Here is a 14,321-nt window from a genome sequence, read left to right as displayed (position 1 = left end):
GTAACGAGCAAAATAAGGTCACACCACCTTACTTTAAATTTTGTATATTTTTTAAATAATGTACAAAAATAATTATTTTGTCACGTGGATACAAGAAGGTAAGCAAAGGTTTATATACTCTTTCTAATGTTCGGCAAATGTCAAACAAACATAGAATTTCCCGGCAAAATTATCGAGGCATTTCATTTCTTTTACCTACTCTTGCACTTCCGTAGAGCGTGGCAACCTTAATTTGAAATTTGATGGGGTGGGGGCATCTGTGACGTAATTTCCTTCTCCCTGTTCACCTCTCGAATCCGGCCCAGACCTCTATTATCTACTCTTCCTCTTTAATACTGGCCTCTTCCCCTCTTTTTAACTTCTGAAAAAGGGGGGTCTGGGTGGTCGCCACTTTGTCAATTAATGGCTCCGCCTCTTTCTCTTGTTCTTTCTTTCATCATCCCCATTTCCGCCTCCCTCCCTCCTTCTCTTATCTTTCTTCATTCAGAAAAAAAAAATCAGATAATATCATATCAGACGAACTTTGGAATGGACAATCTTGTATATAAAGTGACGTCATGATTGCCCTTCTTTGGAAGTAAACACCTTATCGTAGCAATTAATAGTCATGCCAAGTACGAACAATTTTATAGCACGTATTCTATCGTGTGGTCATGTGATGTATTTTGCATCTTCCTAAAACCAAACCTAAATACCTCTAGCACACAACGCAATTATAATCAAGAAAAATGGGATGGTGTTCATGATAGTTTGTGACTCCTAGGATTCATATAGCTCGCTACAGGAACATGCTGCATGACTAACATTCGAAGATCTTCTACCTTAACATGATGGCGCCTAGTCCAGATCCAGCCCCAGACAAGAATTATGCACATGACGCCTTGGACTTGAGCAATACAGAGGAGGAAGAATCGTCACCCCTCCTGCCAGGCAAAAAAAGCAAGTACTAGACAAATTCTTTTCTTCTCCACATGTGCAACAAATAGCGTCAGAATGTTCTAGTCATTATTAGTATTGTCATTATCAGTATCATCTTTTATCATGATTTTGATTATGTGGCTGGTGCATATATATGCTATTAGTGATACAATCAATATAAACCGATAAAGATCATTTTGTCACGCGTAAACATAGTAATCGGGCTTGTTATGATAGAAATAATTAATACTTTATCATTAGAGTACCGAGTGGGGGGGGGGGGAGGGGGTTTGTACTTGACCCTATTTGTGTTGTTTTCCGAAAAGGGGGAGAGCCGCAAAAGCGTAAAGAACAAAATAATTGAATTTTGATCTGATGAATGACCAGAATCAAAGAAATCATCGCCGTCAGAATTGTTGAATGGGTACGACTTCATTGCTAAGCCCAGTGTCAGAATTATGAAGGGGACAGCGTTTTCTTATACAGTGCGTCCCAAAAAAAACTATACACTTTTGAAATGGCTGCCAAATAAAAAATGTATCATTTTGGGGGAAAAGACTTATAGATAAGGAAAGCCTATAACGTCAACTTTCAAATGACACCAAAAAGTTTGAAAACTATTCATGCTTGAGCGAGCACTGCCCACTGAAACAAAGGGTATGAAAATTAGGGTGGGCTGGAATTAGCCTTCCAATTTCTTTCAGGTTTTTTTGTTTGGTACTTGCAAAGTTGATGGTTATTTGGTGAATTAAAGATCAGTTGTGATCAGTTTGTTGTTTGTGACAATTTAATGCGTTATTAAATTGAAATTTAATGCACGAGTGATCATGAATTGGGTGCAGCATTTTGTCTTATCATGTGGATCTCAACAATGTGTTCACGACAGTCAGGAGAAGAGGGGGTAATATGACTTAGGTAGGTGAAGTACGTTGATGGGATAAAGGTCAACAGAACATTTAGCAACCCCTCTCTCTATCTCAACCCCCCCCCCCCCGCTTCTCTCCTCCTGAGAGATTAGTCCTTTGGAACTTGTTAAGCTAAATTAATGAGTGAGATAAGTTTGGGTTTCTTAGGCAAATTTTATGAGTTACTAAATTGAAATTTAATGCATGAGTGAACAGGAATTGTGATTTTATTGTAGCATATTCATCTTGTGAACCTCAGAAGTGTGTTCATGAGAGTCAGAGTAATGTGATGGTACCCGTTACAAGCAAGAGGGCGAGATATGCTTAGACTTGGTTAAAAGGGCATTCCTCTTCTTTTTTTCATTTTACAAATTAAAAGTCATATGTACCCTCCCCTCTCCACCTCCATTTCCCAGCCCCCCCCCCCTCTCTCTATCTCACTTCCTGCATTGTAGCCTATTCAAAACTTAACTGCCAAGTGACTGGTGGCTGATGGTCAGGGTTTTTTTCAATGATTACCAAGAAATTTAATGATTAATGAAATAATTAATTGAAAAAAAGGAATGTTTGATTGATCACCTTGCACATTGAATAAGTTGATTTACTGATAAATTGTTGATTGAATGATTGATAGGAAAAATTTGATGTCCCAATTCAGAATTAATCATAATCAACATTCTGCTCTGGACTCCACGCGTACATGACAATAGCCATCAATCTCTCAACAGGAGGGGAGGGCGGGAAAGAGGGAGGGGGCGGGGGCTGAATGTTCTGTTGACCCTTATTCCATCAACCTACTTCTCTCACTTAAGTCCTATCTCACCCCCTATTCTCCCGACTCCCATGAACACATTGCTGAGATCCACATGATAAATTTGAAATGCTGCCCAAAAGAGATCCAAATGATAAAGTTGAAATGCTGCCCAAAAAGTGTAATTTGTGTTCACTCATGCATTAAAGTTCAATTTAATAATTTATAAAATTTGCTTAAGCAACCAAAACTGGTCATGGTTGATCATTAATTTATCACATCGCCCTTAACTTTGCAAGTTCGAAAGGATTTGCCTCTCAAAAACTTACATAAATTGGAAGGCTAATTCCAGCCCACCCTAATTTTCATACCCTTTGTTTCAGTGGGCAGTGCTCGCTCAAGCATTAATAGTTTTCAAACTTTTTGGTGTCATTTGAAAGTTGACTTTATTGGCTTTCCATATATGTAAGTCTTTTCCCCCAAAATGCTACATTTTGTATTTGGCAGCCATTTCAAAAGTGTATAGTTTTTTTTGGGACGCACTGTAGATACGCCACTGTGATTCTCAAAGAAAGATAAGCTTATTAGTTGCATATCATTCTGAAATAAAGTACCAATCTTATCAACATTTATGGACCACCATTTTATATTCAATGATTCTTGACGAAAATTCGAATCTAATGGGAATAAGATGTATCTCAAACTTTAAATCATTTTCTTTGATTTTGATCCTTATTTAGTATTGTGTCCTTTACAAAGCATGTGTGCTATGATATGCAATTTCATTTCATCTGACAATGAATTCAAACTTTAAAACTAAACACTTAGAGATCCTCATAAATGATACACATGTTTGATGACTAATACATGCTAGTGCAAAGATCAAGTCGTTGGAATTCTACAGTGCGTATCAAAAAAGTTTACACTTAGACAAAATCTTGTAAAATTATACATTTCTAATATCCTGAAGATTTTTCCACATTTCAACATTGGTACAGATTCATTTAAGCAATTGACGATATAAATGTCGAAAAATATTTCTGTTTGAGTGAGCACCACTTACTTTTGAAAAGTAAGTGAAAAAATTATTTGCGCAGAATTTTGAAAGTTATGAGAATAAAAGTAGACCTTAATCATGAAGAACAGGGGACCCCCCGATAGTCCGCGGGTCCGTTAGTCCGCGGGTCCGATAGTCCGCAGGTCCGATGGTCCGCTGGTCCGTTAGTCCGCGGGTCCGATATAGTCCGCAAAGTGTGTAAAATTATGGTCAGAATATTGAGATAAATATCATCGAGAGGTCAAAAGGTCAAATGATACGAGACCATGGGGTTCTATCAGGCGCGGACCCATGCCCTTCCCCCCGGAAATTTACCCTTCTGACAATTACCCCGGATAATTACCCCTTGTACGGAGCCTTTAAAATGCCATCGACTCGACGACATGGCGAGATACTTTATCTTGCCATGTCAACTTAATAAGCTTATTACGTCGACATGGCGATATATTTTATCTTGCCAAGTCGATATGTCGACTTGCCGAAATATGAAGTGAACAAGTCCCGGCGAGAATCCAAATATTTAGCCATGTTGACTTATAACTTGTTGTAAGTCGACTTGGCAAGATAAATCTCGCCATGTTGACATATAAAGTCGACTTGGCAAGATAACGTATCTCGCCATGTCGACATAATAAGCTTATTAAGTCGACAAGGCAAGATAAAGTATGTCGTCAAGTCGATGGCATTTTAAGGCTCCCTACTAGGGGAACTTGTCTAGAGGGTAAATTGGGGGGGGGGGGAAATGTTTTCCTTGAAGTGCCCAGGACCAAAATCCAGTTGAAACCAATAAGAGCAAAACCAATTGAAACCAGTTGGCCAACTGGTTTCAATAGAGAAATTGGAACAACTGATTCCAATTGAAACCAGTTGCCAATTGGTTCCAGTTAAAACCAATTGGGCAACTGTTTCAATTGGTTCCAATATCCCTATTAAAACCAGTTGAATCCAATTGGAGCACCCCAACAAAAAGTTGATTTGAATAAAAAGAGAAAAATCCAACAACAAAAAGTTGATTTGAATAAAAAGAGAAAAATCCAACAAGCATTACAAATTAGTTAGAATTTGCACTAGCTATTGCTCATGCCAACATAGAAGCTGTGTTATAATGTCTATTAATACCAATGTAAAGGGCATTGATGAAACAGACTTTCATATGTATATATTTATATGAAAGATCTTCAAATATATGTATTTGTATTTGATGTAATTTTGTAACAGTTAGTGGTGTACTAATTAGCTTATAATCTGTTTTAATTATAATCTAAAACAATTATGAACATGGTTTTCACTGCTAAGCATTCTAAACACTTATCTGAAACAAGTATGGTACTTGAAATGGAAAATACTTAAATAGATACATTGTAAATGATGATGAATCACGTAAAACATTAATCTGTGCACACTGGCAGATAATGTGCAAATTAACTGGTTTCAATTGGAACCAGTTGGGTAACTGGAAAATTTCCAATTGGATACCAATTGGATGTCATTTCCAGTTACCCAACTGGATCCAGTTAGGATTTCCAGTTACCCAATTGGTAATTCTAGTTTTATTTTCAGTTACCCAACTGGTTCCAATTAGAATTAATTTCCAGTTAATCACCTTTCCAGTTAGAAGTCATCTCCAGTTACCCAATTGGTTCCAGTTACCCAACTGGTTTCAGTTAGGATTTCCAGTTGCCCAACGCGGCCGACAGGTTCCAGTTAGGATTTCCAGTTGCCAAACTGGTTTCAACTGGAAATTGTTATATTCCAGTTAAAACCAATTGAAACTAGTTGAAACCAATTGAAACCAGTTGGAAATCCAACTGGTTTCAATTGGATTTTGGTCCTGGGTAGTCCAGGGGGGTGGGCAGTCAAATGTATTGCGCTGTGCACATGCGTGACCAAATTATTTCCAAACACCCCCTAAACGAGTTTTCTCTGTGTGCAAAATAACCCCCTAAACAAGTTTTCAGTGGGCTTTATTTACACTTTGGCCCCTAAATAAGTTGTCGCCAGAATGTGACCCCGGGGAAAAAGCTTAGTGAAAACATACCCTAAAAATGTTTGACCCCGCGATTTACTATTAATGACCAACCTTTCAAAACCACCCTTTTTGGGGAAAATTTGTGTTTTTGATACCCTTATTAAACGCGTTAATTTTTTGGTCACGCATGTGTACAGCAATATATTTGACAAACCCCCCCCCCCCTTCCCGGGGAAGTACTTGTCAGGGGCGATTGTATTTTGGGTTATTATTAAGGGAACCCATGGTCTGGTATCATTTGACCTTTTGACCTCTCGATGGCATTTCATCTCACTATATCCTGATCATAATTTTACACACACCGCGGACTAACGGACTCGCGGACTATCGGACCCGCGGACTATCGGGCTGTAACCGATAAACACATGGGCCCGTATTCTGATAGCGTGGTTTAACTTAACCCTAGTCTAAGTGTGGTAATAAACTGCCATATTTAAACCTAGGTTTAAATTTCGTATTCCGATAGCAAGGTTTAAGTTAACCCTGGTCTAAGTGTGGTAATAAATCCTCAAAAAGTTAAACTCGCGCAGGGGGTAGTTTAAGCCTGGTTTAAATCCAACAAATCATGGCCAACAATTTTTTAGAATTTATGCCTATATTGCATTTCGAGCTACTTCCTTAGTTTTTAACAGATTCTCATGAAATTTGGAACACACTTTGGTCTCAAGGTAAGGAGGTGTAAGAATTGTTTTTCCCTTTTTCGGAAATTGTGTTGCCATGGTAACAGTATATTATGGTTCAAAATTTTGCCGTTTAAAATACTTAATCAGTTTTCTACCAATTCTCAAGAAAGTTGGCTAACACATTGATTTTGAGGTAAAGATGTGCAAGACTCATTTTTGCATGTGTCGGAAATTGTGTTGCCATGGTAACGGTATAGTATGACAAAAACTAAGCATAAATCTTGCTGTTCCAACTACTTCCTCAGTTTTTAACCAATTCTCGTGAAATTTGGCACATACATTAGTCTTAATGTGAAGATGTGCAAAACATATTCTATGCCTAAAGTATATAAAAAATCGCGTTGCCATGGTAACATATCAAATATCGAAAATTAGGTGAAAAACTTGTGGTTTTAATTACTTTATAATTTTCAAACCATTTCTCATGATATTTGGCACAGACATAAGTCTTGAGGTGAAGATTTGCAAGACACATTTTTGCATGTGTTGGAAATTGTGTTGCCATGGAAACGGTATATTATGGCAAAAACTATGTAAAAATCTTGCAATTCCAACTACTTCCTAAGTTTTAACCAATTCTCATGAAATGTGGTACAAACATTAGTCTTGATGTGAAGATGTGCAAAAAATATTTTATGTCTTTATAAAAAAAAAAATGTTGCCATGGTAACAAATCAAATATAAAAAATTAGATGAAAATCTTGTGATTTACTACTTTATCAGTTTCCAACTTCTTCAAAAATTCTCTTAAAAATTTGGCACATACATTAATGTTGAGGTGAAGATGTCTGACATATTTTTGCCTGTATCAGAATCGTGTTGCCATGGTAACAACATATTATATAACGAAAATAAGGTGAAAATTTGGTAGTTCGAACTCCTTCATTAATTAGTTTTCATTTTTCAACCAATTCTTATAAAAGTTGGCTCACACATTGGTTTTGAGGTATAGATCTGCAAGACATATATTTGGGTGTATCAGAAATCGTGTTGCCATGGTAACAACATATTACATAATGAAATTAGGTGAAAATCTTGCGGTTTGAACTCCTTCATTTTATGACATAGGCCTACGCTCATTTTGAGGTAAAATAATCTGCAAGACACATTTTCTCATTCATCAAAATATGTGTTTGTATGGTAACTACACACACCAAAATAAGATTAAGACAATAGTCAATGCTAACTGTTGTTTGGCTACATAGAGAACTACATGTAGCTGTAGGCTTAGTTCTAGTTTTAAGGGGGGTGCTAGACCTCTAGATCTCGAACTAAAGTCCCTAGCTTTAGATCTAGGCCTAGATCTAGATTCTTTAGATCTAGTAATAATCCGTTAGATCTCTAGCCTACTTCTTTTGTCATGCCTAAGGTTAGATGAGTAGATCTACTGTAGACTAGCCTACATTTACTATTTTTCGATTTAGAATCTAAATTGAGAGTCTACAAATCTCTAGATCTAGACTTATTACATGTAGACCTAGATTGATACAGATCTAGTTCTAGATCTAGATAGGGTCTAAGTTATTTAGTCTAGAACTAGGCCAGCGTTAGAGATTCTAGATCATACAGTAAGTCAGTAGACTAGATAGCACAGACTAACGTAAGGCCTAGATCTAAATTCTTACATAAATCTAGGCCTGGCCTAGTCTAGTCAAGACTAAGCTGTTGTTGGTCTAGGTTTAGGCCTGTTTTTTAGTCCTGGATCTGGAAACCTAAACAAGTCCCCAAAAATATTTAAATAAAATAAAAACTCTTCAAAGAAACAGATATGGACCTAAAACAGGAGTAGAGAGATGTCATTTAGCCAGGCCTAGTTACTTGGCAAGCAATGGCAATGCATAGCGATAGTCAGATCTAACACTGTAGACAGGAATAACCGTCGTTTCTGGGGATTTATTGAAAAAATTCTGACATTTTATTGTCATATCACATTGCCATGGTGAGAGAGGCCAACGGCAACGTCGACTGTCATACTCATCATAGACTCAGCGGAACAATACAGAGACTGAAGCTTTTTGTCTAAGACAAATCAGATCTATTCTACTAGTCTAGTAGATTCTAACTAAGAATAAGGTTAGAATATAGATCTATATCTATCCCTGTCCCAAGGCTAAGCCAGCCTAATTCCTGAATGATGTTCCAGGCCTAGACCAATACTATAAATATGTATAATGTAGCTTCAGTCTCGGTTGCTCCACTAGACTACGGTTTGCTTCAGGAAAGTAAAAAAAGTCAAAACAATGTTCAATTCTCCTCCAAACAATTGGGCCTAAGCTAGATCTAACTATACTAGCCTAGGCCTAATGTTAGACCCAAGACTACTCTCAAAAGTTACAAAAATTTCCCCTTACATAAAGTTAGAATAAAGATGTCGACCTCTTAACTTATTGTTTTAGATCTATAGGACTAGAGTCTAGACTCTAGTCTAGAGTGGGTGAGGTGAATCTATTCAATTTAGATTTTGACAAACATGAAAAGCAATCAATGGGACTGATACACACAAAACTATGCAGGTCACTCGGTTTGGGATTGAAATGTTTTAGTAATTAAAAAATATAAAGATAATCTGAATGAAAATTTCTTACCATATATGGGTGATGAATGCTTTTCTTTCACTACAATAGTTGTAATTAGTTTCCATAAAATCCAAATTTTTAAGAAAAAACAACTTTAGTGACATTTTTTCAACTTTGTTGCAGTCATCCCTGCAGCACTAATTTACCAAAAAGGTGCTAGTCTTGGTTAAAAGAGGATTATTATTTCCAAAAAGAATTTAAACCCGGGTTTAACCCAGGTTTAGTTAAACCTGGCTATCAGAATACCAAAATAATTAAACTACACTTAGACCAGAGGTGAGGTTTAGAGGAGGTTTAGTTAAACCAGGGTTAACTTTAGACTAGGGTTAAGTTAAACCTGCTATCAGAATACGGGCCATGGAATTTAGCTAGTAAAATTGATTTGAAGATATATTTTACCTTTTTAACTTGTTTCCTTGCCCAAAATACTTCGAAGAGCGCATTGCGCCTCAACCCACTCCCCCACACACCGAGGCCATCGTGACGATATTTGCTTTACACTGAGCTGTGATTTACATGGAATGGCTTAGGCTTGATTTTCATTTTGTTAATCATTGTCAAGCTTGGAAAAAATGTAGAGAAACAAGTACTAAATGAAAAATGAAATGTAAACCCACTTTAAATGATAAAAACTTATTGAAAAAGTGCTGGAGATGTCTAATATAAACATTTCTTCAGATTCAGTTATGTCCTCAGATCCAGCTGGCACAAAAAGCGTAAAGGTTGTGCTTACTAAGTATTGAAATGTCAATTTTGGTGGCAAATTTGTTACAAAATGCTTGAATGTATCCGTTTAATTTCAATTGACTAAATTAGCAAGGGAAGTGTATGAGAAATATTTCGCACGGAAAGTTTGATTTCGCCCTTTCCCCTTGACACAGCGTGAAAACGAGCATTTCTACGCAAACAGATTTCTGCGAGCTTTACAAAAATTGACAGTGCTCACTTAAGTTCTTCCTGACGAAATGCATGCAAACTATTTCGATATTCATTGATTTTTAAAGTCTATGCTAGGGAAATCTGGTTTTATCTTTCTGAACAAACACTGAATGGATTTCGACCCGGTTTATTTGATTTTCTTGAACGTCCTTGTTTGCAAAAACAACTATCTGATAATGAAGCGAAGGAACAAAAGGTCATATTAATGCTAAATCTGTGATACATTCCACAATAAAAGTTCTAATTGAGTGTTTAGCGGTCGTAAATCATTTCTTTAGTATCAGCCATTATTTGAATGACCGGAGTGAGCATGGTGAGGAAAAATGACACGTCAGCACTTTTTTGTTGTTGACACGGCAGAGCAGGGAAAGATAGATTTATTTTATCTACACAAGAATATAAATGTTGTACCCTGTTTTGAAGAAAAATAGAAAAATTTTACAAAGCATTTTCAATGGCGCGTATGCCTTTTTCAAAGTCAGAAGGGTTAAATTAATTATTATCACAATGATTTTGCTAAACAATGATATCCTACATTGTTTTTGCCTTTCGTTTCGGAGATTCATTGAATCTTTCAAGCATCCATTTACTTATTTTCATGGAAATCAACTACTTTTCATTCAATTGTTTTGTCAAATTGTTCATCAACAAATCACAAGATAAAAAAACACATAACAAGATTTAAATAAGAAAAAACAATATACAAGAAGCATGAGTACAATAAGGCCAATTGTATACTGGAATGGATATCGATAATTATAATTATTAATATTACAATTTCATAATTTTTCTTACCTTGTCCTAGAGCCTGGTAGCCCGTTGTGCTCTTGCCGTTACACTCTGAGCTACATAGCTTTTATGGGTATCACATGTGCGTTTATTAATCGGGTCAACATTAGTGTTGCTATGACGGCGATGGCAAACAGCACTTACAGTGCGACCTATGACCCCGTGAACTCCACTGCTGAACTTTGCCCTGAGAGGTCAGGTTTCAATGAGTCGGATGATACCTTGGTGGTAAGAATCTTCAAAGTTCATCAGAAAAGAGAGCAAAGGCGATGGGTGTCAGAAACATGGATGGTGTGAAAGATGGATAGATAGATAAAGAATGAGAGTAGGGTTTATGGTTGGGGAGACATTTGGTGATTTCAAGTAGGGTGTTGAAATCTGGTGTTGGTGTTGTGACAACAACAACATATTAGCCACAACACCGTTCTTGAAAATTAATGATGCCGGTGTTGGAATTGACCTCGGAAAATAATGACGTACTTCCGGCAGTTCGTGTTAAGAGATGGTGTTGAATGTCGTCTGCTGTACCGAGTAGCCGAGCTCCGTGTTACTGTGTCGTGTATTTATAGTGTTTAACACCATTCCACTGTCCCTGCATCTCTCTATTTTTCTTTATTCAAAGGGAAGTGTGTAATAAGGGTGGGGATGCGTGTACGTATGTACGTGTGAGAGCATACCGAAAGCATCGTCAGATGCAAAATTGTAACTATTCACGAAAAATCAATACATGACAAAGAAAAAGTCAAGGCAGGTTAATAAGATTGAAATGATAGATGAAATTTCCAATACATTTCAGATGATTTAACTGTTAACAACGTGTTATAAATGCGAAATTTCGTCTTATAGTAATACACTTTTGAGGCATGTGTGGTGAGTAAATTTATTTCATCTGAATTCCAACCTAGGAAGGCGATTTTCCATGGGATTCACACACACAAGAGCAGATCCTAGCCGCTTTCTACTATGGCTTCCCAATACTGCAGGTCCCGTCAGGGTTACTGGCCGACCGATACCCCCAGTGTACCACCATTATCATCGGCTTTGGGTACCTTACTTCAGCCGTGACATCTTTATTCATTCCTCTAGCTGCTTATGGAGGTGGCGTTCCAGCTATCATGGCGCTGCGAGTCATGTCAGGTTTGGCGGAGGTGGGTAATTTTCGTTTCTTTCATTTTATCGGAGATCAGTCGCTCATGATTAATTATTTGATGTTGTTTGAGGGCAGGAATTTAACTTAAACTGAGACCTCTAATAGTTGTTACAAATATAGATGTGGGATTATGATGGTTTGGTTGTCTGAATGTCTTTTTTCAAGACATGGCACCAACCAAATGCTCTAATTGTAATTATTTATCTTACATTTCCTAATACGAAGGTTCTTAATGTCATAAATGTAACAGTACCACTTATTTATGTTAAATCGTATGTTTCACACTGGCATAAAAAATTATACTGTATACAAATACCTCCCTTCTTATTTACTGCATATCGAACTGAGAAAGCATTGTCTATTTTTTTATTCAATATCATGAATATGTTTCATCTTGTTATGGACAAACCATCTGAAATTAGACTCTGGACATACATCTAAGCACAAGAACGTGATTTACTCATATTTTAGGGAATAGTGTTATTATGTCACACAGTACCCAGTTCGTCAGCATAGTATAAAGGTTCGTGTAGTTGATTACACTATTTTATCACTGTGACACTATTACAAAATACGGGGTTTTAACACATTTCAAACCTCACCGTGATTTGCGCTCTATGTGTAACGCACGTATCTAACTATGTAATAAACATGACGAGCACTTACATGTAATAAGAGCCTATATTAAAAACAATGACTAAATTCAAATTAAAAATACCTCGATTTTATTTGCAGTTTTACGAAAATCTTATTATTATATTAATATAATCTAATGTTTAAACACACATAATCTATATATTGGATACCCTTTTTAATTTGGGTAGATTGTTTTAACGTTGTAATAAACATTCACCACAGTGTGTCGAGTGTATTTCTTTGTTCAGTAATGTGGTAAAACTCATGATCTGAATCGCAATGCTACGATTTCTCATCAATATACAACACACTCGGGTAAATATGTATCACTAAGTCTTCACAGAAACGTGTATGTTAAAGTGAAAACAAAAATTGGTGCAGTTTGAACATACAAAAACCAGACGACAAGGAAAAAAAATGCATTGAGGAAAATCTGATATATTCAATAAGATAGCATGGATGTACATGAAATAACTGAGTTGTACTTTTAATTCACCCAAATTAATTTTATGTCATCCAGAGTGGGACTTATCCATGCCTTTATTCGCTGATGTCACGCTGGGCCCCAAAAGCTGACAGGAGCACATTACTTGCTATCGTATTTTCTGGTAATTAAACAGCTGAAGCTATTCTGATGCGAGGTTTGAAAAATTGAATAATATTATAATCATTATTGCTCTTTGATATTGCTGGCAACAAGCGTTCAAGCGTTTATGTTGGCGTAAAGAATTTAAAACAGTATTTTTGTTAACAGTTCAAATTAGTGTTGATGTAGGGATTGACTGGTGAGGGGTCAGTGGTGGATCGTGTGGGGGGGTGTTAGGGGTTTAGACCCCCACCCTCGGGCTCCCTAAAATAATTTTTAAAAGAGTGTAGGATCAAACTCCAACACCCCTTCCCTTTATACAACAGTCGCATAAGCAGAACAGTGGCGGATTTCAATAAAAAAATCGTGAAAGTTCAGTTTAGAAACATAAAAAGTAGCAAAATTAAGTGTTTCTTTAAATCATTGTGAGACCTAAATTCGAGACAATGTTAGATTACAAGCTCCCACTACATGTCTTGAGAACCTTCACTGCTCCCACTACAGGTCTTCAGAACCTCCACTAGAAATTAAAGTGATTGGACGCGCATTTGTAGCACTGTACTCGCAAGATCTTGTTACCATTGGATAATTTTCGTATTTATGAAAAACAAAATAGGTGTATGTTTTCTTGATAATGAATGAAGTAAATGCTATATTCGATTCGGTCTGAAATTCAGATAAAGATAATAGGTTTTGCCTGTTTCACGTCTTTCGTTTCTCATTCTTAACTCTTTTCACAGGATCGTCGGTCGGGCAAATCATTGCTCAGCCGATATCTGGCGTACTCTCATCATCAGACTTCCTCGGTGGCTGGCCATCCACATTTTATCTTTTTGGTAATTAAAGGAAAATATGAAACCTATCCAACAAAACGCACATAAACAAACCACTACACACTCTCAAATTTATTTTGACAATTTACCCTCATTGAACTCATGTGTCATTTACACTTTCATAGAAATATTCCCCCAAAACATTTGGCACAGACAAGCCGCCCCACTTTCTGAAAAATATTAATTTTGACAATTCAACGCTCATTTAACTCATTATCGTGCACCAACGTTTTCATACCTTCATTTGTTTTTATTTGCTATTTTATAGGTACTTTTGGAGTAATATGGTATATCCTTTGGGTACTACTCGCGTATCATTCACCCCTAGCACATCCTAGGATATCGAAGGAGGAGAGAGATTACATCGTGAATGATCTCAAACTTTCCAAAGCGGTATGAACAATAAAAATTGTATTTATGATGTTGGAAATATGTCTCTCCATTTGGGTCAATCTGGATTTTCATGATT

The 14,321-nt window shown here is 36.7% G+C and overlaps 1 protein-coding gene across 2 annotated transcripts in view; it reads left to right on the top strand.

The window, feature by feature from the left end:
- The first annotated feature begins 573 nt into the window (after positions 1-573).
- The window catches only part of LOC129276298 (sialin-like), a 19,891-nt gene continuing 6,143 nt past the window's right edge, over positions 574-14,321 (top strand). The window contains exons 1-6 of one of the 2 annotated variants that reach the window (XM_054912692.2): positions 574-939; positions 10,664-10,875; positions 11,553-11,795; positions 12,954-13,041; positions 13,760-13,855; positions 14,121-14,245. In XM_054912692.2, coding sequence (XP_054768667.2) covers positions 828-939; positions 10,664-10,875; positions 11,553-11,795; positions 12,954-13,041; positions 13,760-13,855; positions 14,121-14,245 — 876 coding nt within the window. In that variant the 5' untranslated portion in view covers positions 574-827. The remainder of the gene's footprint in view (positions 940-10,663; positions 10,876-11,552; positions 11,796-12,953; positions 13,042-13,759; positions 13,856-14,120; positions 14,246-14,321) is intronic. The other variant, XM_064109299.1, reaches the window with a different exon arrangement.

This window comes from Lytechinus pictus, chromosome 14 (assembly GCF_037042905.1).
Source record: "Lytechinus pictus isolate F3 Inbred chromosome 14, Lp3.0, whole genome shotgun sequence".
Lineage (NCBI taxonomy): Eukaryota > Metazoa > Echinodermata > Echinoidea > Temnopleuroida > Toxopneustidae > Lytechinus > Lytechinus pictus.
The sequence above is the reverse complement of the archived record's forward strand: the minus strand, read 5'-3'. Positions and strand labels throughout refer to the sequence as shown.